General features: G+C 45.5%; 1 protein-coding gene across 2 annotated transcripts; it reads right to left on the bottom strand.

Annotated features, from left to right (window-relative positions):
- Nucleotides 1-290: 290 nt before the first annotated feature.
- Nucleotides 291-22,295, bottom strand: RBM27 (RNA binding motif protein 27). Of its 2 annotated transcripts, XM_040078428.2 has the most exons (21): nucleotides 22,160-22,295; nucleotides 19,403-19,521; nucleotides 18,536-18,660; nucleotides 16,921-17,024; nucleotides 16,172-16,362; nucleotides 15,102-15,365; nucleotides 14,304-14,537; nucleotides 13,391-13,525; nucleotides 11,228-11,377; nucleotides 9,234-9,381; nucleotides 8,801-8,954; nucleotides 7,408-7,665; nucleotides 7,181-7,309; nucleotides 6,229-6,351; nucleotides 5,618-5,692; nucleotides 5,345-5,509; nucleotides 4,829-4,933; nucleotides 4,544-4,735; nucleotides 4,195-4,281; nucleotides 3,636-3,746; nucleotides 291-3,027 (listed from the first exon to the last, which is right to left on the bottom strand). In XM_040078428.2, the coding sequence occupies exons 1-21, from the start codon at nucleotides 22,216-22,218 to the stop codon at nucleotides 2,941-2,943; spliced, it is 3,015 nt and encodes a 1,004-aa protein (XP_039934362.1). In that variant the 5' UTR covers nucleotides 22,219-22,295; the 3' UTR covers nucleotides 291-2,940. The 2 variants fall into 2 exon arrangements, with proteins under 2 accessions (XP_039934362.1, XP_039934364.1); XM_040078430.2 differs by lacking the exon at nucleotides 11,228-11,377.
- Between the last annotated feature and the right edge of the window lie 61 nt (nucleotides 22,296-22,356).

The following is a 22,356-nucleotide window of genomic DNA, read 5'->3' on the forward strand; positions in this document are numbered from 1 at the left end:
TAAACGTGGAGCCCCCCAGGTGTGAAAGAGCCTGTACTGGACTGCCCCCACCCCTTTACCTGTCTCATTCTGGTCCAGGGCACTGAGGCATGGGGAACCAAACCTGCACACACATTACACACGCATAAATCCCCCTTCACACATCCACCTCCCCCCAAAGAACTGATAGTGCTCTTTTTCTGAGAGCTGTAATTTTTTTTTTGAATGGTTCTCCTTCCAATTTATTTCAGTCAGAATTTTGTCTTTTCTAAATCTCGAACCATTCCATACTATTACTTTATTGCAAAAAAGTCAACATGCATCTTAAAAATTTGGCTTGTAATCAATAAAACAATTACATATATGAATTTTAATGTGTAAACAATTAGAAATTCAACAATATCTGCTATTATCCTATTACACAAGTTCACAATCTGTAAAAACTATAGTACAAGGTTACTATACACCAAGAGGAGCTTTGTTCCTTTTCACATGATTTTGTTAAAGTGGCGCTTTCCTAAGCAGGTGCCTGCTTTCAGAGTTGAGGCGGTTTAGTTTATTTCGCTCAGGTGAATTCAGCAGGGAAAGGGAGGGCATTCTTTGCACAGTGCCCTCTTTCCCCATCCCCTCATCCTTCACTCGGTGTCCTCGCCCCAGCCCAGGCCGGTACACGTGGCAGGGCACACGGGCACCCCCGAGGGCTGTGCTTTGCCCGAGGTACAGGTGAACGTCCCAGTAAAACATCACCATGAACTGACCCCAGCCGGAGCGCCCTGCTGCCCGTGGAAACATGGAAACCCAAGCTGACCACCCCACCACAGGCCCAGCACGCCCTAAGATACAGGGGGGTCCGTAAGCTTTGGCAAAAGGCAGAGCAGCTTCCCCCAGCTCCCCTCCTCCTCCAGCCCCTGGCACCAGCTGCGGCCCCTCTGCCCCGGTACAGCCGGGCTGGGGGCACTGCAGCCACCTCTGGGATGGCACCCGGCACTGGGGCCACCTGCCAGGGCTGCTGAGGGCAAACAGCAATCCTGGGAAGCTCTCAGACACGGCCCTCGCTCCCCGGCCCGGGCTCCTGGACGCAGGTGCCACCCCAGAGTCACTTTAGAGCTAAAATCATATGAAAAGGAATCCATTCTGTCTGTGTCGAAGGCTACTGCAACTTTCCTTACAGCTTAATTAATCCACTGTAATTTTCATTTTCCAAATACAAAAATACAACAATTCTTATTGAAATCTATACGCCGGTGATTTTAGTACACAAAAAAAGCAAAATATTTACAAAATTATATAGTTTAAGAAAAAACTCTGTACAAAAAAATATATAAATCCTTTTGATCCCTCTCTCCTTTTTTTAAGTTGTCAGGACTCGGACACGTTTGCTGCAACGGACTTCTCAAGATACACTTTGTGCCACAGACATTAAAACCCCCGGAGGCGATGGGAGAAGACATTCTCCTAAGTTCACAGGGTGAGTTTCTCCTCCATTTCTTCATGCCTGGAATTTAGTCTCAGCATTAGCAGGACAGTCCTAATTCTAGGAAGAGGAGAGGTTTGGAAAGGGACAGAACACTGGAGACACTCCCTTCAGTTGACAAGAAACAGGACAGCACAGAGGCTGGATACCTCAGCACAGCACAAGGACAGTCGGCAGGGCTGTGACCCCAACGGGAGCTCAGCTCCTGCCCCCGGCCACACTCGCAGCCACAGGCAGGTGAAGGCTTCGTGGGCACCGTCCCGCAGTCAGGAGTTACTGGGGCTCCAGAGAGGAGCGCTGGGCACGGACACAGCGCCGATTCTGCGTAGAAATGCACACCGAGGGTCCTGAGGAGCGGCCAGGCAAGGCCACGAGGCACAAGCCAGAGCCAGCCCCGGCCCAGGGCCCCGGCCCCGCTCCCGGTGGCACGGCCAGCACACGCCCTGCTGGGCCCAGGGACAGCAGAGAGGCACAGGGCCGGGACACAGCCAGCTCTGAGCCCCCTGGGACGCCGCACCCTGCTTTGGGCCGGGCTACACGCGACACCCCGGTGCTGGGGTGAACCCCACCCTGCTCTGAACCCCGCAGGGCCCTGCCCGGATCACAGCCCGGAACAGGGACAGGAGAGCTGCTCCTGGCTGCTGCGCACGGGCCAGTTCAGCTGCTTTTGAGGAAGACTGGAACTCCTTCCACTCCTGCTCACAAATACTGAAATGCAATAAACAGCCTGACTTACGCTGAGCCTTACACTGAAATGACAGAAGGAAATCAAGGAGTGAAAATCCACTCCAGTGTGTGCTCCTGCTGACGCTTTCTGTGAAGCAGAATTTGGAGAAACAGAGTGAACTGGACAATGTTATAACAATACCCTGTTGAATTGTTTCTTCCACCTCCTCTCACAAAAAGCAGCACAACATAGAGACTGTGTGGCTGTCACAAATACCAAAGTAAATGATTTAAGAATCTAGCCACAAATAATTCCTACTACATGAGACTCCATAGGAAATAAAATGCTCCCTTTTTTCAACGAGCAAATGAGGCCAGTTTTTCTTTCATAATATTTAATGAAAGTTTGTCTTTCTCCTAACCCCGTAATATTGCTAAATAAAACCTGTAATATCTTTTCAATTATAAACTAACAAACCAATCACATTATAAAAAACCCAAAACAAGGTAATACAGGTGACACAAAAAGAGGACAAGAAAATACTGATTTCCAACCCCCCCCCCTTTTTTATCCTTCTTAAATAGAAAAAAATCACCACCCTGGTGAGCTTGATAATCCTGCAAGAAGCTCCTGGGCCTTTGGCTAGCTCAGTCTCACAGCTCTGTGTCCCAAATGTTTTCAATACCAAACTGCTCATGGTAAATCTTGTGGTTTGAAAAGAAAGTAAAGCTCTTTTTGGCTCATCAACTTCCTTAAATAAACGTTTAAAAGATGTAGTTTGAACTATATTCCTAAAATTATACATTTCAAACATCAAGTTTCATCTTCTCCAAGAACGGGATTCATCCTCATCTTCATCATCATCATCGTCATCCTCGTGCAAAAATAAATCTGAGGTTTCAGTCTCCTGGAGGAAGAAACAAATGAACTTTCAGAGACAAGTTCCAAGCTCTGCCCAGGGACACATCCCAGCTCAGCACCAGCTGTACTGGTACCTGGTGTGTGTCACAAACACACACAGTCATATCCAAACTGTTTTAGGGGAAGAACAGCAGTCTCACTTCAGGAAAGTGAAGGAGAGCAAAGCTTCGGAGGAAGCAGGAATAAGCCACCACTCACCCTCTCCCAAACAAGGCTTCTGTTAAATGCCACAACAAAATAACCTTTAAAAGCTTAAGGTGTTAAGGTGAATTACAGGGAAGAACACATGACTTCTCCTCCAGGAGAGCACGAGGAGCGAGGAGTAAAAGGCTCTGCAGCCTGCACATTCAGAACCCGAGACTTGTTTATATCGTTGACAAATTAACAGCTCATCTGCAAATTGCCTTTTTTCCCCTCCCGTTTTCTCTGTTTTAAAATATGGGAAATGTACTTGACTATTCAAAACCAGTTCAGTTCCTGGTTTGTAAAAACATCTTTTATGAAGTTTCTCCAGCACAGAGGAAACTGTATCCTAAGAGCCCTCAGCCATTAGATTCCAGTAAGAATGATCAGGTCATTAAGAGATTTTCATACCTCTTCCTTGGACTCCTCCTCCTCGACTTCAGTGGACACAGAAGGTACCTTGGGTTTGTGCCACGAGATCTGGAGCCGTCGGTCCTTGAACCGGGATCCCTGGTTAGCAGCCTGAGTCGTGGTGAAATGCACAGACGTTCAGAGAGAGCATCAGCTGAACAACTCTTAACATCAGCAACAAGCCAGACCCAGAGCGTGTGCAGAGGCATGTTGGAAGATCTCAAATATATAAACCACAATCACCCACTTCAGTGTTCAAAGAGCAACTTCAGCCACAACCAAATCTGCCAAATCCTGCTCCTGCCCCGGCAGTGCGGGAGGATGAGCAGAGCTCTGAACTGCCAGGGACGTGCAGCTCTATCAGGGAAAGCCCTGTGTCACTGTTCACATCACCAGGAGGTACTTCCCCTTCAGTGGCACTACCTGCAGCAGCACCAAACACTATCAAGCTCAAACTGGGGGATCAAAGCCGCTGAAATTTTAAAATACAAAGGTAGACACAAGTAGTTAAAAACTCTTATTTTAGATAGGTGAAAAATATTTCTATGATTCTACTTACATTCTCAGCTTCTGAGCGGGACTTAAAAGTTACAACAACACTTAATGGGGAATCCTCCTCTTGAAGATCTTCAATATCTCCAAATTTCTGTGAGGAAAAGTCCATTAGGACCGGCAGTAATGCTCTCCTCCACCTCGATACTCATGTGGTACAATTGTAGAGTACTGAGGTGACACTAAAATCTGATTTTTTTGACTAAAAAGTGAGAGCCAGAGGACTCCCAGCTCATCGGCCAGCAGTATTGTAGCACTTGTATTTTTGGGCAAAAGTTCAGACCTATTGCTATTCTAAGAAGAGCTTGATTGTACAGCAGTAAAGGAAACAAGATTAAGTTCCAGGTCACACTTACAGAGAAGTGCTGTAACAATTCATCTTTTTCCTCTTCAACAAAGCCTCCCACGGTGAGCGCCTTGGGCCGATGATCCACCACCATGTGGTTCAGCACTCCCCGTCCTCGGCCCCCACGGCCCCGGCCCCGGCCCCTTCCGGGGGCCGCCACTGCCTTTCCTCGAGCCACAGGCAAGATGCCCAAGCGGGCAGCCTGGGGAAAGAGCACAGGCATGCCCAGGGTGAGGGGATCTGAAACAGCCAGAACTCAGAAACTCATCAAGAGCAGCAGTGCAGACCAGCTCACCTCCACTTGTAACTGATTGAGCTTTTTCCGCAGTTCGGTTGTGTCCTCTCCAGAGGACAGTCGCTTATGGAAGTCCAGCTCTGCATCCAGCAGTTCCTTCTGTGCCTGGCAGAAAAAGAGGTGGGAAGAGGAAACAGAAGGGGAAGGCAGAACTGTAAGGCACACCTGTAATGTTTTATTCCACTTCAGCAGTACGTTCATGTAAATGCTAGACCGATCAGATCATGACAGCAGTATTTTTCTCTAAATTCAGTTTTAATTGCCTCTGTGTGTGTGATCCTCCCCATTTTTTGAAGGACTCAGAATTCTTCGCTTTAGAACTAGAACAAGCATGAATGAGCTACAAGCAAAATTAGGTCATGGAGTTCCTTCAACCATGGCTTGTTTGTCCGTGGTTATCACTCACATAAAAATGCTGCTTGCAAATGTTTTAATCTAATGCTGCTGCATTTCTAAGACATATTAATAGAAATAGTAACAAAAACCAAGCAGGCAAGTGTGTTGCACAATAAATACCTCTGTTTTGGACTTCAGTTTGGATGGTGTAGAGGTTGTAGATGAAGTTTTTAATTCATCCTTTAACTGAGATATTTTTCCTGTTAGTTCTTTTAAAGTCTTCATAATTTCTGCTCTCTCTTCTGGTTTCATGGCCTTGTTTTTCTCCAGCTTGGATATCAACATCTGTACAATAATAAAAGAACAGGAACATAAAATTCCAGGAAAAACAGCCCTGAACAGACAGGTATCTACAAAATCAGATTTTATTAACTAGCCTCATCCCAGACTTACCTTCTGGCATTCTATTTGTTTTTCCAACATCTCCTGCTTCTTTTTCCTCATATCTTGCTGGAGTTTCATTGCCTCCTGCAAGAGGAGAAAATTCTTGCCTTAAGTAAAAAGCAGTCTAGCATTATATGTACTCATAGAGATCATATGTACTTGTACAGATCACACTGTCCTCTTCAAGCTGTGGAAATGGAATCCACAACCAAAGGTACTTCCTGCAAATGAAGTGAAGCTGATTCAATAAATAAAAAATAAAATGCTAATTTCCTGCTGTGAGGTACTTTACTAACATTTTGCCCCCTTCAGACACCTCTTAAGAAACATACTGTGCACGGTCATGCAAGTGTCTCATACCTGCAGAGATGAAATCCAGGAAACCCCAAGCAAACCCAGAAACCCAGCATGGCCAAGGGTGTTGAGTAAGGCACCCCAAGAGGACACTGCACACACGATTACCCCAGGGTGTGCTTGCAAGACCGTCCCGTAACAGTGACCAACTCCACACGCACATGTAAAGCTGTAAAGGAGCGTTTGAGGTTTCAGGGGCCCGTCAAACCTTGTGTTTAAAGCACTGTGCTCCTTCAACTCTCAGCCAGCTGTCAAGCATTAAGTACCTGCTTTTTTTTAAGGGCTTCTTGCACGTCATGAGGTTTAGACCCTGCACCAGACTTCAGAGTTGTCTTCAAGTTTGGAGAATTGTAAACCATTTTTGAGTGGCTTGTAGAAGTAGGAAATATCTGAAATAGTAAAAAACACACAGTAAAATATGGAATATTTTAACGTGACTGTGATAAATCAGAGTGAACTTCAGCAGATCATGCTCCCTGAATCACCAACTCAGATGTCCAGATTTGTGCAAGGAGGCAGAAGGACCAAGGCAATTAAAACACATGGATAAAGACAGCGGTCCAGTTAAAAGGATTTCTGAAAAAGACACTGTCTTTCCTTCTCCATGGCACACTCCCTTTGCATCCCAATTCCCACCAGGACACTGCCCAAGGTGATGATCTGCACTTGCCTTAGTTTCAGCTCTGCAGCCCAACATCCCACTTTCTGATCAAGTAAGGCAGCAAAAGCCACTCCATTCTTCCTTTCTTTAAAGGACTTTCCCATGGCCCAGAACACATGCTGCACTACAGTATCAGCAGGAATTGAACAGGATTGGCTTGAACTCCAGGTACAAATCACTTGAAAAATTCTAATCTTCTAGCACTGCTGTTAAGGCACAGCATAAGCTCAAAAATTACTGGGAGAGCTACTACATTTGTCAACAAAAGGCTGGTCTCACATACAGGTTGCCACATTTGTTTACTATCAAGCACTGCCAAAGGTATTTTATGCTATTTACAACACTGATAGCGTTGTAGTTGATAGCACCTAAAGTCATTGTCCCTACTCCATATAAACAGTCGATGAAATGAGGAAGAAGTGACTGACCACGGCTGCATGAAACATCACTGAAAAAGAACAGAACCAAGTGGGAACAATTCCTCTTTGCTTGTTCCTTCCTGGCTGACAAGCCAAAGCTGTACCTGAGAGCACGGCCATGGTCCACTCTCAACATACCTGAGACTCCTCTGCCCCAGCCCCAGGCTGGCTGAGCTCAGGCTGGCTCCCACCCGCTGCTCCAAGGCGCCTTTTCACTGGGACTTTGTTAAGGACGTAGGCACCAGATGCCAGGGGTTTGTTCATCACCTGTGTATCCAGAGATTTGAAAACATCAAGGTTACATACTTTGCTTTTCTGCAGCAGCAGCCACTGGGGAACGCTGCTGAGCCCCCCACAGCACGTACCTTGGCCAGGCTGCTGTGCACGGTCACGGCAGGCGGCGTGGCCAGGGCCTGCTGCTGCAGGTGCTGCAGGGCCTGCGGCGTGGGAGGCTGCTGCTGCTGCTGCTGCAGCAAGGAGGGCTGCTGCTCGCTCTCCCTGTGCCACAGCACCCGGATAAACCGATTGCTCAGCACCGCCTCCGTACTGGAAATCGCTTTCCTCGCCTCATCGTTACTCAAGTACTGAATGAGAGCAGCTTCGGGATCGTTCTGGAAAGCAACCTAAAGCAAAAGGTCACAAATGCATTATTTCTCAAGGAAGAAAACACTTCAATGCAAACCCATCTACAAACATTGCAATGATGAGCTGGGTACCCAGTGTATTAACAGCTCAAAACACTGGTAGGACATTCTATGTAATTCAAGTGAAGTAGCTTTTGGCAAACATCACACGTACTTGCAGCAAAGTCTATATACACTTAAATGAATGAATGAATAAGACTCCTCCACCAACAGCATCACATATTCAGAGCACTGTGCAGTGCCCCTGGGGAATGTCTGGTATCACTGGTGCTGGCCCAAAGGCTCTTCATCCCAGCCTCCCGAAGGACAAGTACTGCCCGAGGCCGCACTGTGCAAAGCCTCACCACACCCTCAAAGCAGCAGCATCTCAAAGTCTTGAATAAGCATATTTTTCTCTAAAAATTAGTGTCACAGCAATAAAAACAGGCTTTCCAGTGTAGCGATTGAGATAGCATGCTTGAAATGTATTCTTTCATTGGAGAGGTGCAGAAAGCACCACAGTATCTTCTGGGCTAAGACAAAGTTATCAAGAAATACAGAAGCTTCTCAGGTATCTGTCTCCTATTTAGACCTCTAACTGAGGACTTGAGAGGACACTGTTTTGTCTAGAAAAATAAAAGGAAATTAAATGCTGTTTTAACTACTCTACTTTTAAATGCCTTTTCTGTTTTTTACAGGGCCAGGACACCAAGTTAGAGCCGGTTCTAGGAGGCCAAGTGGTAACAAATGGAAGCAGATGAAGACTCTACTGCAGCATCCTTGTCAAAATCCTGACCATCAAATACCCTAAGACTATCATACAAGACAAACTGTCAGATCATCTCTTTCAAAAGTTTTACACAAGTTGCTCAAAAGCCTGAGTTGGTTTAGGCACTGTTAAACCTGCCAGCCTTTCAAAGATAATCAGGCATTATAAAGGCAGAAGCCAATATGTTTTACCGAATTAAGATAATAATACACAGTAGACCAATAAAAGGTTTCTCTGAACTTGACTGCCTCCTTTCCCAATTTGTCTCTACTTAGATTTCTCAAAGAAACCACGCAGTACTCAAGCAGGCTTCAGGAAAAATAAAATACTCACACACAGACATAAAACTGGACACTGTTTTTTTACCTGAATGTTTACAATAGTTCCAAACTTGCTGAAGTGTTCGTTGAGCTGTGTAATGTTGTTCAATTCTGGTGGAATTTTTCGAACTTCTAATTTTGTATTAGTATACTGATTCTTTTTCAAAAACCCTGGTTTGTTCTGGTTGTTATTTACTTGCCTAGAGAAAAGGAGAATAGGAAGAGTTCAGATAAGTACATGTGTGCCTTAGTAAGGCAGCAAATGCTAACACACATCTAAATAGCATTTTCCCCCTAAAAAGTACACCATCTACACACTAACAAAAGAGAGCTTCCCCCGACCCCATATTTAGTCTCCATATTACGTGGACACAGCCTTTCTGACCTAACCATCCCAAATTAGAGACTGGTGAATAGCAATGTTCACAGCACTGGCAGCAATTGAGTACACTTGAATTAACATCTGAGCTAATTCTTACTTTCCCAACCAAGGTTTCTTCAGTGGTGGACATTCCATGCTGCTTGGGGATCTTTTCCTGCTGTCTGGTTCCAGGACAACTCTAGTGACATTGCTGCTGTTATTTGTAATGGGAATGGGAGGTTCAGTTTGAATGATAATGTTGGCAGCTGGAGGGAAGGAAAAAGGCCTGTGTTATTCCACCATGCATGGAAAAGCTTTCACACAGCAAAATAGAACTGAGATTAAAAACATAAACATTAGGAAGACTACCAAATTGGTCAGTTTTGTTTCTGAACAAAATCATTCAGATCACTCCCTAGCCTAACTAAACATCCTGAGAAAAACACACATGGTCCAGCTGGGAGGAATGTGTTTTGAACTTTAAGGCTAGTATTAGCTTGAAGGAAGGAAGCTAAAACTTCATTTTTCAAGTACTAAAAGCTCAGATTCTGCAGGAAAAGGAGAGAAAGGAAAAAAAAAAAAAAAAACCCAAAACAAAACAAAACAAAAAAACCCCCCCAAATCCCAACAAAACAGAAAAGGAAGAACCATGGGTGGATCCCTAGGCTTTAGGATAGAGCTCTGCAATGGACAGGGGCTGAACTAACAACCAGTCTGCCCTGCTTTTGCCCTTGACAGAGCAAAAGCAACCAGGAACCCACTGCTATCCCACCATCAGCCCTCATACCAGGTTTCAGCAACAAACTGTTAATTAAGCACAACTATTACACTCTTTTAAGACATAAGATTTAAAGTTTGAAGCAAATTCTACCAACACAAAGCTTGCTAGAAGTTTATTTGCAACCTTTTCAAGGTTATGCCCTTGGTGTTAGTCTCCTGTGAATGGCAAATATTCAACCCCTAAAAAGAAGTCTGAGTTATACAGCAATTTCTATGGCTTTTATATAAGCCAGAGCTCCACTGGTTACACTGGTGAAAACAGAGACTGGGCATTTCTGGGCATGGCATCCTCACTTTGGAGGATGACCTGAGAGCGAACCTTTCACACCGTGACAAAGACAGTAAAACAAGTTGTGTGAGGCCCTACCACTGAGTACTCACCCCTGCCTTACCCCTGGGATGGGCTCTCAGAGAGAACCGAAGGGGCAGCAACTAAGTCCCAACCCTGCCTCTGTGACAGTCATTAAGATGCAAAAAGTAACAGAAATTTCTACAATAATATTTAACCATATTCCTTACGAGATGAGTCATTGGAATGAAATACTGAAAATAAAATTTTAAAAAAAATCTTATCTACTAATTAAGAAATACTGAAGTGCAACAATAAAACCCCAAATTTAACATCTTCAGTTTTAAGAATCAGGGCAGGAAAAACACAAGGGACAAAGAAAGTTTTGCTACCACAACTAAACTTTGAAGAGCCTTGACTTGTCCCCTTCCCTAAAAGATCCGTCGTACACATCACCACTAAGAGACAGCAGCCACATCCATTCCAGCAGGGGTAGGAGTTCTAATGTAAGTGCAGACCGGGATTCCCATGAGCTGGGAAATTGGAATGATACCTGGGATGTGCATTTCAGAGATAACCTGGCTGACAGAGTCAGGCCATGAAGCACCAAAACATGCCACGACAGTTCCCCTCCTCACTGCCATCACAACAGCCAAGGCAAGGAGCTTGGATCATCACCTCTGTGCCCACGGCTGATCAAAAGCAGTCTGCAGACTGCGCTGCTAAAGCCAACTTTAGGCACTGTTTTTCTTTCTAGGAACTCACAGTACCTGGAAAATACCTTCAGAGGCTTAAGACGTATAAAACCCCAACCAACCAACCAAACCCTTGTAGCGTTCTCAAGCGAGTGGTTATTTTTAATCAAAAAGGCTGCTTTGACTTTAATATGGGCATATTCACATTTTAAAAAGGCAGAAATGTCCAAAAAATGCTCTGAAACACTAGATCAGCGAGAAAAAATAGTGTTTTCAGCCTGAAAAGAGGGAAAAGTGTTGACGGTCTTGGATAAAAATAGCAACAGCAATGACCAGAACCCTTCCTACCTCGAGGGTTTGTATCCATCTCCCCAGATGTTAGGCCAATTAGATTTGGACGCTGCATTTGTGCTCTTGTAAAGAACTGCCGATACTGAGATCTACCAGCACTGGTAATACTAGGAGCTTCAGGGTTATAGCCATCTGGCTCATATGTATCTACAAAAAAAGGAGAGAAACGACAGAATTTTTCAATTGAGTTTAAGACTCAGGATTAATTTTCCTTTAAGGAAGTGCACAGATGTCCAAGAGTCAGAAGCTGTCTTGGATGAAAGAAGAGAGGTGGTACAGCCAGCCTGTGCAGCCATTGCAAACCCTCACCTGACCTTCAGGCCCAGCCTATCTGGACACATCCTGGTTTGGTTTTTATTCTGGTACTGCCTGTCCAAAGCACACAGGTCACAATACAGAGTACTGCTGATGCACTGCTGGAGAGGCCTGAGGTGTCCATGTGACAGCATGCACAACATCTGGCTGCGTTTTAAGGGCAACAACACAGGCTTTGGTTTCAGCATTTTTACTGTAGAGTCTAAGATGCAAAGAAATTTCCAGCCTTTGCTGCCCAACAGTCTAGTTCTCTTCAGAATAGAATTTTAGGTGAAGAACATCCTTAAATGATTTCAACCAAAGAAAGCTGAGAAATGAGGTAATGGAACCAATACTTACCTACTGAATTCTCTTTATGTAAGAGTGAGATCAGCTACCTAGCTTAGGTAAGGTACTAGTGATCATTTTCACTAGAAGGGGTCACTGCAAGAATACAAGATGACAGAATTAACTCCTATTGCTCCTCCAGCCCAAGGTCCAAATTGAGGATAATGCATTTTTTAACCTTTAAAAGGAAAAGCTGTACAAGAACCAGAATGAATGAAATCTGTGAAGAGCCTCCACAAGAACAGTACATCCAGGAACAGAATGAATGCCTGTACAAGGGAACCTGACAGACACGAACCCCTCCGAAATCTCAGTTCCTTATTCTGCAGCACCAAAGACAACTCTACAGCTAAAAATAGATGCCCCACAATATCCACACTCATAGCAGAGCCTGACACTGTAAGACAAGAACTTTTTCTAACCTCAAAGGAGCTGAACTACAAGCTCCTCTTCCCTGATTTAGAACATGTTTGACTGCAAGAGGACAACCAGCAGCTGCTACCACAACAGTCTAAGAACAGGACATGAGAATCTCCACAGAGGTTCTGGAGAACAGAATTACTGTGAAGCCCTGTGAGCTCCAACAGGCAGAATCACCCATCGGAAGTTCTGGAGCTGAAAGGATCAGATGGTGACACCTGAACATCTGACAGAACTTGGGGATAACTGAACAGATTATCTAATAAGAAATTTGAGTGTCTGAAGTTCTGAAAAGCATGGAAGTCACAAGCAGAATGACACGGATCATGAACTGAATTAGATCCCCTCTTTGAATAAAATTCAGAATATTTATGCTAAAAAACCCCACATGAGACTATTATAAAACACTGACATTTAATTACCTTATTTTGGTCATACAGAGAATGGAAATGTCATTAATCCTTTAACTATCAAAGAAATAAACTTTGTTGTATTTAAATTGAGCAATCTAGGACTTTCCACGTATTTTGTTATCGTCCCTTGTAAAAACATACTTTTAAAAGTTTTGAGCTCTGTTAAGGAAGAGGGACATGTCCAGTGAAAGCTACCAACTTTTAGAAAGCCAGAACAAGGGTGATTCTGAAAAAGGGTCAATGAAGACTGTACAGACTACTGTACAGACTGTACAGACTACTGGGACATACAGCTGGGGGAAAAAGCTCTCGTATATTAGTCCAAACTGGAGAGAAATAAAGCCAAAGTTAAACTGCTATTACAGGTTTGCAGATCCATCTTTCACCCACTAATGTCCTACTGAATGGCTTGAAAATGAAAGGAACATTTCTTGTGCAACAATTGGATTGCAGTGAGCACATGAAACCCAGAGCTCCCCACAGTGCTCCTCCTCAGACCAGGAGAGAGCACTGCTGCCACTCCATTCCGGAATGGATGATGGGCTGAGCCAGGGAGAGCCATCAGACTTCTTTTTAGATTTGCATATATTGGAGGAAGACAGATCATAATTTCTAATCACGCATCAACAGAGAAAATCTTAAATTTTCCTATTGAACAGATTTAAACCAAAAGGCATTTGCTTACGTTCTGACACTGTATAGAGCAGGTTCTGAGGCAGAGGAGGAGGCAGCCTTGCTCCCACGGGCGCAAGACTGGGCACTGCGCTTGTCCCTGGCTGGTCACGACTGTTTATCAAGCTGGACTGTGTTAAAGGCGGTCCTGCAACGACACCGCAGAACAGATCACACACTGACAGCTCAAAGGCAAAACATGCAAACAATCCAAAGCTGTGTTTATGCCTTGCTCCGAGCAAGGTCAGGGTTGTAAATATGTCCAAACCTACTACAGTAACAGTAGACTGAAAAGCCTGTTCAGGTAAGCTACTCTGAGTCCAACCCCTTTTCTTTTTCTCAGGAGAGACAAAACTTTAAGGGAAAAGAAAAAAGTGTCTTTTCTTCCCCAGTGGTTTTAGTGCTAGAGATGCCTTAACCACAGGAGCTCCTCTCTCAGCTCTGCCATGGAGAGCCAAGGCTTGCTCAGAGCAAGAGATCACATCAGCAGCATTTAGAGTGCAGGTCCGAAACAAGAACTGCAGGACAAGAGGCATTCGCACACAAGGAGTTTCTCTAGCTGGTTGGTTCCTCCATACAGACATTCCCACCGACTGTATGATCAAAAAGGACCCGGAGTGACACAACACAGCCCATCCTGAGCACTGTCCCTTCTCTCACAGCACGTTGGTTCCACCTGCCAAAGGGCTCATGCAAAGTTCAGGGTTAATCCTGTATCAAATTATTCCTCATCCCAAAATTGCTGATATGGGACACAATAACCACGGCATTTATTTTGTCCCCACAACTCCACTCCCCCCGCCATTTAATTCGGTTCAGAGCGCCAGGAACGTGACGGTTTACCAGCGGAGCATTCGGAATTCTTTGGGCTCCGTTTAGAATAGCGCACTGCGAGCAAAGGAGCTGCAGCTGGGGCCGTGACTCACGCGGGACGGGCAGCACGACGGGCGGCGGCGGCTGCGGGTGGGGCTGTGGCACCGGCAGCCGCAGCGCGCGCACCGGCCCCGGCAGCGGCGGCAGCAGCAGCCCCGGCGGCGGCGGCAGCCCCGGCGGCGGCGGCGGGAACGGGATCATGCTCGGCAGGGAAACTTCGTCCACTACTAAAGGATCGTTTCCGTGATCGAACTGGCAGAGATCGCCAAGGACGCAATAGCCTCGCTCTGCAAAACAGGACATCGCGCCTCACGTCAGAAAACAAACGCGGTTGTTCTCAGCGGTTTGAAACGTTTTGGGATTTCATGGAATTTCTTACTAAAGGAAACATCCATCCACTGACACGTTATTATATTGTAAGGTAAGGTTTCGCAAAATAATTAAAGTTAGAACAATCTTTCATAAAAGCATACAAACTTAGATGCATTCATCATAGAAGCTATGGAAAAAATAGTCAGAAATACGGTGGTTTATTTTAAACATGCACACACACTGCAATCTGCACCAGGACTGCCAGTGGTTGAGGTATTTGTCTAGCACATAGAGAACTGTGAAAAAACTCCATATGTTCTTATCCAGCAATTGCCACAGCATTCTGCTTCCAGTAAGACTAATTATTCCTCCAGTGCAATAAAGGTCATCTCTGCATCTGTTACACACAAGCTACACATCACACGCCACTGCAGTGTGACTTGCTGCTCACATTTAGTGAATACCTCAAAAAAAAAAAAAAAAAAAAGTCACAGGAAAATTGAATTAAGGCATGAAACTGAAAACTAAGGAATAGTTACCATCATAGTCTTGACATCTTCTTTTAGGAGGAGGGTTTCTGCCAAATGAACTGGGATTGCTGTGATTGTTGAAGTAATTTGACCAGCTCTCTGTGGTGCTTTCAAGGTGGTGTGCAGGTGCAACTACAGTCACAGCACTGGGAATAGCTTGTGCAGAAGAATACTGTTCAGAGGATTTACTGGGAGATGCAGATACTGGATTATATGAGCCTTCAACATCATTTTTTTCACTCTTGTATTTTGATCTCTCTCTCTCTCGGTGCTCTGTTTAAAAAAAATAAAGTTAAGTAAAGCCTTCATGTTTTGCTCTATACATCAGAGCCATGAGCAAAAGATAATAACACATTCCCTGAAATACTCAGCTTTCTGCACATTGAACTGTTCTTGAAGGAGCTCAGTCTTACCAGTGGAGTAATAACTAAATATAATGTAAATAGGGGTTTAACTTCAGAAATACTGAAGTTTTCTTTTCAAAATGCACATTCATTCCTCTACTACTTATTTCATTCTGGTTTACGGCTCTCTTTTAAAGGAGAAAGGAGGGCAAAAGCCTGAAACAACAAACCTACCTCTGCCCTTAACTAACACGGTCTCAAGGTGCGTGGAATGCTGTAATCTGTGCCACTTACTTTTCCGACAGACCTGAACTAGCCCTAAAAGAACAATCACATGGTAATCACCTGCAACTGCAAAGAAGCCTTCTCTAAAAAATACACAGTAACAAAATGAAAGAGGGAAACACTGCTTTGCAAAAAGTTCAGTCCTTAGGAAGAAAAAAAGAATAAAATCAACAGCTTTGTCAGAACAGACAGCACAAAAATATGAGCTACTGATATCCACAGGAATACACCTGTGGATAAATTAAGAGGTTAGGGAAGAAGAAAACAAACCTCTTAATTGTTCTACTCTGAAGAGCAGCATCTTAATTAACTACTTCAAGAACACAAAGCTATCAGAATTTGCTCCAACTTCTCAAGGGCATCTCCTGCCTGCTAGACCACTCAGAATGTAGGAGTGACACCTGTCACTGCAGTAGGATGCTCTCCTGGAGCAGCACCCTGGGTACTCACCACTCCTGCTGCCATCCCGGTCTTTGCTGCGGCCCCTGCTGCGGCTGCGGCTCCGACTCATCCCTCTGCTTTTGCTGCGGCTTTTACTCCTGCCCCGGCGCCAGCCAGACTTCTCCCTGTACAAGTCACTCCTATCATAGTACCTGTCATAGTCCCTCCACTTCCCATCATCCCGCTTTTTCTCTCTGGTTCTAGGAAAGACAGAGGTAGACCACGTCAGTGAAACAAGAAACAATTAAAAAAGAAGCTTGCAACACTGTTCATCCTTCCCGTCCATTTGGGCAGTGAAACACCCTGGTCAGAATTTCACAAATTAAACAGAGAAGTACAGAATCCTCAAGCTGATTCACTGGTCTGCAGAAAGCAGGAGTAAGAACTGGCAAGGTGAGACAGTTATGATATTCAAACCAGAACAGACTTTAGAAGTGATGGTGACATGGTGTGAACAACTGCCTCCAGACCCTACAGTCCCCCAACAATGTTCTTCATTTATATAACAAGGGAAACAGTGGAACTGATGGCATTCCTAGGAACTGTAATTTGAAGAATACTATCACTTTTTTGCAAGAGGCCAACTTCTTGTGGCCACTTCTCATGCACGTGATCAGCATATGCACAACTTATCACAGTCAAGGGAAGAAGAAAATCCCTATTTTTCACAAAAATCACTACCTATAAGGTAAAAAAACACACTCAAAGACTGACAGCAAATACAGAGAAATTTCTTAATATTGTGGCTCAAAGCTAACCTTTGCTCACTGGAATCTGTACGGCTCCTCTGGGGACTGGAATACTTCTTCTTCCTGCTCTCCCGCTCTTCTTCAACAGACTCTTGAAAATTCTGTTTAACACACTACCAAACAAGGACGAGTATCACTTTTTTTAATGAAGAAAATGACACCAAAATGTAGTTCAAGTTACAGACAGCATCCCAAGAAAACAATATTCAAATATTACTTGCCCAGAGTACTGAAGCACTGTAAATAATCAAGTACTAGAATCTGTTGAAGGGTTTTGGTCTCAAAACTTGCTTTTATTTTTCTGCAGAAGAGATGCCCCTAAATAAAACCACTTAGTCGTTTTGTTTCTAAACAGGATTCATGAAAGACAAGATCTCTCTCCACTCTACCGCCTTATTTAGCATAAGCAATTCTACAAGTGAGGTATTTCCTGAGCCTTTAAACACAATGTCTGGAGTCACCTCTCCAGGTAGGAAAGTCACTAGCTGACATTTAAAATAACTGCTTCAATGGAAAAACCTGCTCCCTTGGTGGAACTGGTCACATTTCTTGCTGGCCTCCACCACAGCAGGTTCAGAAGTCTGTCAGCTGTACCACTACTGCAAACCACTGATCCATTCTGCATTTCTGCTGCCATTTCACACTGCTTACAAATTACTGTAAATTTTGGTGGAATATTTTACATGCACTAATCTTTAAAAGACACTTTTTTCCAATTGAAACCAAAAGGAAGGCTTCCTGCATCCTTGTAGAAGAGGATTATCGGGGGAGAAGTGGCAGAAATACTCAAGGCTTGGCTTGACAGGGCTCTGGAGAGCTCCACCTGCAGTCCTGCTCCCAGCACAAGGTGTATCACACGGTACCTGGAGTCCCCTCCAGCCCGGACCGGTGATTCCACGGGTGATTTATTTCGTGGCCTCTGTGTGTAGGAATCACACCACACACTGAGCTTCATGACACATCCTGAAGGCCTTGCTCATGTCAAAGTAACTAATTAATGTCCTGAATTCTGTAAGGTTGTCCCATAAAGCCGTCCTAGATTTCTTCTTTTGCTTATTGCCACTCTGCTCCAGTCCCTCAAAGCTCCTCCTCTGCCCCTACCAGGACCGGCATTTGACTGACTGACAATTTCTACAATTATTTGTCACCTTTTCTCAAAAACTTGATTGCTTTCAATTTTGTCAACTGAACTTAAAATCAAGGTAAAAGAGAGAACTGTTGACAAAAAAACTCTACCTGACTTTCCAAAGTAATTATTCCAATACAGAGGACATATTTCAATGATTTTAAGCATCACAGAAAATATTTTAAGTAATTTTCGTTCCTCACAGAATATACAAAATTGGAAATGCTTTGGAAAGTTTTTGCTACTTCTCCCCCTCAAACCCTTCCAAGTAATTATCCACTGGTATTGCCAGAGCTGTGAATAGGATATCTGAGTGCTTGATCAAAGGTAGACTCTGCAAAGGGATGTAAAATGTACTTGTTTAAATAGTCACCTTCCGTGGTTCTTTGGACACAGAGATCATTAGTCACAAGAGAGTATATTTTCTGTAACATTTTGTCTCACAAATGTAGGAGAGCTAATTTGAAAATGAAAGGCAGGCAGAATAAATAGCATTACCTCCTCCTTGACTTCTTCTTTCTCTTGCCCTGCAGGCTTTGCCTCTGCCTTTGTGGGCTCAGCAGAAGGAAGGTAACTCTTGGTATACAAACTTTCAAAAAGTTTGTCTACAAACCCTGAAGTTTCTGAGGATACACAACACAAGAAAATACTGTTACATATGCATTTAAGTACATGCTTACATTTACCAGAGAAAGCCCTGAAAACAAACAGCCTCCAGCAGCAGCACCTCAGATTAATGAGCATTAGTTCCACTGAAGGAGATGGAATTACATTTGTGGCACTTGAGGCTGTTCATTTAGAGAAAGAAATTCCTCAGGTTTACCACAGACAGCAACAGAGACTTCTCCTGTTCTAAGGAGCAAGCATGATTGGCACCTGTGAACAAGGAACAAGTTCCATCAGCTACACTCAGCAGCCTCTTTAGGGCAATTTTTATGAAAGTAAATAATTCTCAACACCCTCATCAGCAGTTCAGCATCACAAGAGATGCACAATAACCTTCCCAGTGTGTGTCAGACTTTCGGGTGTTTAAACCCTTGACTATGAAGCAAACGGTCACATGTGAAGCTCCCCAGCAATCTGAAGGATTAACATGGATCAGGTTTTCAAAAGTTACTGAACACCTGTCAGAGAAGCTTCTGGAAATATAACTGACAATTTAAATTAAATTGCTTTTATTTAAGAACATTTCCTCCCACTCACGGTGAAAAGTCCAAGTTACACTACCTCATTTTACGATTATTATTTTTTTAATCACAAGCCCTTTATTCCTTCAAACTCTGAATGAAATATTCATGGCTACCAAGATTTTGAAGGCAGTAATGGTGCATCACCCTCCCTCCTCGACAGCTGCGGTCACCACACCTTTCTGCAGGAACACGTCCAGCTGGTCAGCACAGAAAGCTTTCAGCTCCTTCTCGGGCTTGTCCTTCTTGACTAACGCCACGACATAGTTGGCCAAGGCTGAGGGGTCTGCGTCACATCTAGCGAGAGAGAGAAGCGTGCTTGGCTGCTGCAGGATGCCGACCCCGGGGCACAGTCCCTGGAGAGCCCCCGAGAGCTCCTGCAACACCCCTGGGCTGCGGGGCTCACACCCGGCACCAGCACCGCTGCACCGGGGCCGTGGAGCCAGCAAAGGGCTTTTGGCCACCACAGCCCAATATTTTAGTAGCCTAGTGAAGCCCCCAACTGCACCTGACAAAGGTGTCCCTTCTCTGCTCTTCCCGAGCTCTGCTGAGGGAAAACCGCCTTTGTTTTGCCCAGACAGACCCACTCGTGGGCAGCCCAGCAGCCACCAGGGCTGAAGCTCCTCGGCCAGCAAGCACACCTCAAACAGCTCCACAGGCACAGCAGAGCGCGGGCCAGGGGAGGCATTGCACAGGGGCTGGGAAGGATTAAACCGTGTTTAAAAATTAAAACATTGTTACAAAGCAGTTCAGAAAACAGAGGTCCATTTTCAACACACACACAGACACATTCTGCACAGATTCAGTGACTGTCCTGATGTACTGGGGTTTCTTCCTCAAGGATACTTCTATGCCTTATTTTACAGCAACCTTTTAACACCTGTAAAACACCTAAAGGGGAGCAATTACCAACCCAGGTTCTCTCCTCATGCTCCCTCACCCGTGTCTGGCTCCACAAAGACCAAAGACACCAACTCTGTTCAGCGATACTTCACCACAAATCTTTAAACTGCATATTGCTTTAGATTCCATTATTCAGCTACTAGGAACACTCCAGGTATGAAACAGTAACAGATCCTTGTTTGGCCTCTCAGAAAGTGTAGATGCCAGATATCAGGTGGGGACAGAAACCTAAAATACTCAGAAGACTTTTTTGTTTTTTTTTTAATTAACATTTAAGGAGGGGATTGTGTATTTTCTGAGAACAGTAACCTGTAAATAGAGAGAAAAATTCTGATGTACATATACCACAAAATAATCTTAAGTAACACAAAGATCCAGAAAACAAGCAAAAGGCAAAACGCCAAGGAGAGGGCAACTGGTGACAGAAATAAAAATCCTCAGTGAGCAGCAATCAAGCATCTCTGCTCTCATATAGCCTCCAACAACATCCAACCTCCACTGAAAGCCAGTGTAAATGCAATTAAGAACAAAGAAACCACAAATTGACAAATTTTATAGTTCTTACACACACAGAGAAATAACCTGTATGTGATGCATTCACTGTGTGTGATGTGCTGGGGCCCTCACCCATTGACTATAAATCTTCAATTTCAAACAGAGGAGATGATTCCTCACTTCACAACCATTACCTTTCCTTCCTCCATATGTCAGTCCTTCCCATCCCATCCCACCCCACAGGAGCACACAAGGTGAGTGCACTCCTCCAGGTAAGCCAGTCTGTATAGTGCCACTACAGAGTCCCTGACTGTCAGGGCCCACTGGCCAACTCCTTGATTCTCTGCCTCACATTGCACAGTGCAGCTCAAATGCCCAAGGAACGACTGCAGTTGGCAGGAAAAGTGCAGGAGCAGGAGTCATGCTCCAGTCTAGAGACTTTCAGCGGGGTGTGAACAAAAACCAGAGAAATCCGTGACTGTAACAAGGGACAAAGAAAGTTGTGAAGAACTTTCAAAAGCCTAATACTTAATGACAGCAACTGAGCAGACCCAAGGCAAATTTAAAACTCTTCCCACAGGCCTCGCTTGTAATTCATGGGAAACCTAAGCTTGGCCAGGCACTGACAAGCAGCTTTCCCAACTCTCACTGTGCCTGCACCACCTGTGTTTGGGCACCACAGAGCTTGGGACCAGCACAAATCCAGCACCCCTTTGCAGCCAGGATGAGTTTTCAGAGCCCATAAAATGCACAACATGACCTGGATTCATGCTGACTCCATCCCAGGCCCACTCCCACTGAAAGCAGGAGCAGGATGCAATTGAAGACTTCCCACAGTTTCAACGTTATCCCTGGTTTTGCCAGCCCCTGCAGCAGCCCCTGGCTCTGCTCCGAGATGACAGCGCTGGGACTGAAGTTGACAGCACAGCCAGGGCAGCAGTTGGGAGCACACAGAATCACAGAGGTTGGAAAAGTGCTCCCAAGACCACCATATCCAATCTGTACCTGATTCCCACCTTGTCACCCAGCCCAGAGCACTGAGTGCCACGTCCAGTGCTTCCTTGGACACCTCCAGGGATGGGCACTCCCTGGGCAGCCCCTGCCAAGGCCTCACCACCCTTTCCGTGGAGAAATTCCTGCTGCTGTCCGAGCTGAGCCTCCCCTGGGCCAGGCTGAGGCCGTTCCCTCTCCTCCTGTCCCTGTTCCCTGGGAGCACAGCCCGACCCCCGCTGGTTGTCCCCTCCTGTCAGGGACTTGTGCAGAGCCACAAGGTTCCTCCTGAGCCTCCTTTTCTCCAGGCTCAGCCCCTTTCCCAGCTGCTCCTCATCAGACTCGTGCTCCAGACCCTTCTCCAGCTCCGTTACACGTTGTAGGACAAAAGGCCCCCGGCACTTCCCCGGGCCCGGGCTGTCCCACGCTCCGGGCGCGCCGGGCCCGGGCCGGGGGCAGGCGGGGCAGGGCCGTAACGCCTCAGCCGGGCCCGGCCCGCGGGAAGCGCTGTCCGCCCGGCCCGCCCGGCCCGCACGCCCGCACTCACATGGGCTCCAGCAGCTTGGCCAGCCAGGACTTAAGCGCGTCTACGCTCTCGATGATCATGGTGGCCCCGCGCCGCCCGCTCACAGATACACCGCCGCCATCGCCGCGACCTGCCCGGCACCGCCCGCAGCGCAGCCTGCTGGGCACGGCCGGGGCGGGGCCGCGCCGCCACCACCAATCACAAGGTGCCGCTCCGCG

The sequence above is a fragment of the Hirundo rustica genome, chromosome 14 (genome assembly GCF_015227805.2).
Source record: "Hirundo rustica isolate bHirRus1 chromosome 14, bHirRus1.pri.v3, whole genome shotgun sequence".
NCBI classification, from domain to species: Eukaryota; Metazoa; Chordata; class Aves; order Passeriformes; family Hirundinidae; genus Hirundo; species Hirundo rustica.

What these genes read in the sequence shown, in the direction of transcription:
- RBM27 (XM_040078428.2), bottom strand. Translation starts at nt 22,218, where the DNA reads ATGATCATCGAGAGCGTAGACGCGCTTAAGTCCTGGCTGGCCAAGCTG. An exon ending in GATGGATACAAACCCTCGAG is followed by an intron (nt 9,382 to 11,227) that starts GTAGGAAGGGTT and finishes CCTTCCCTCCAG; the next exon opens with CTGCCAACATTATCATTCAA. An exon ending in AACTGAAGTCCAAAACAGAG is followed by an intron (nt 4,934 to 5,344) that starts GTATTTATTGTG and finishes TTTTTCTGCCAG; the next exon opens with GCACAGAAGGAACTGCTGGA.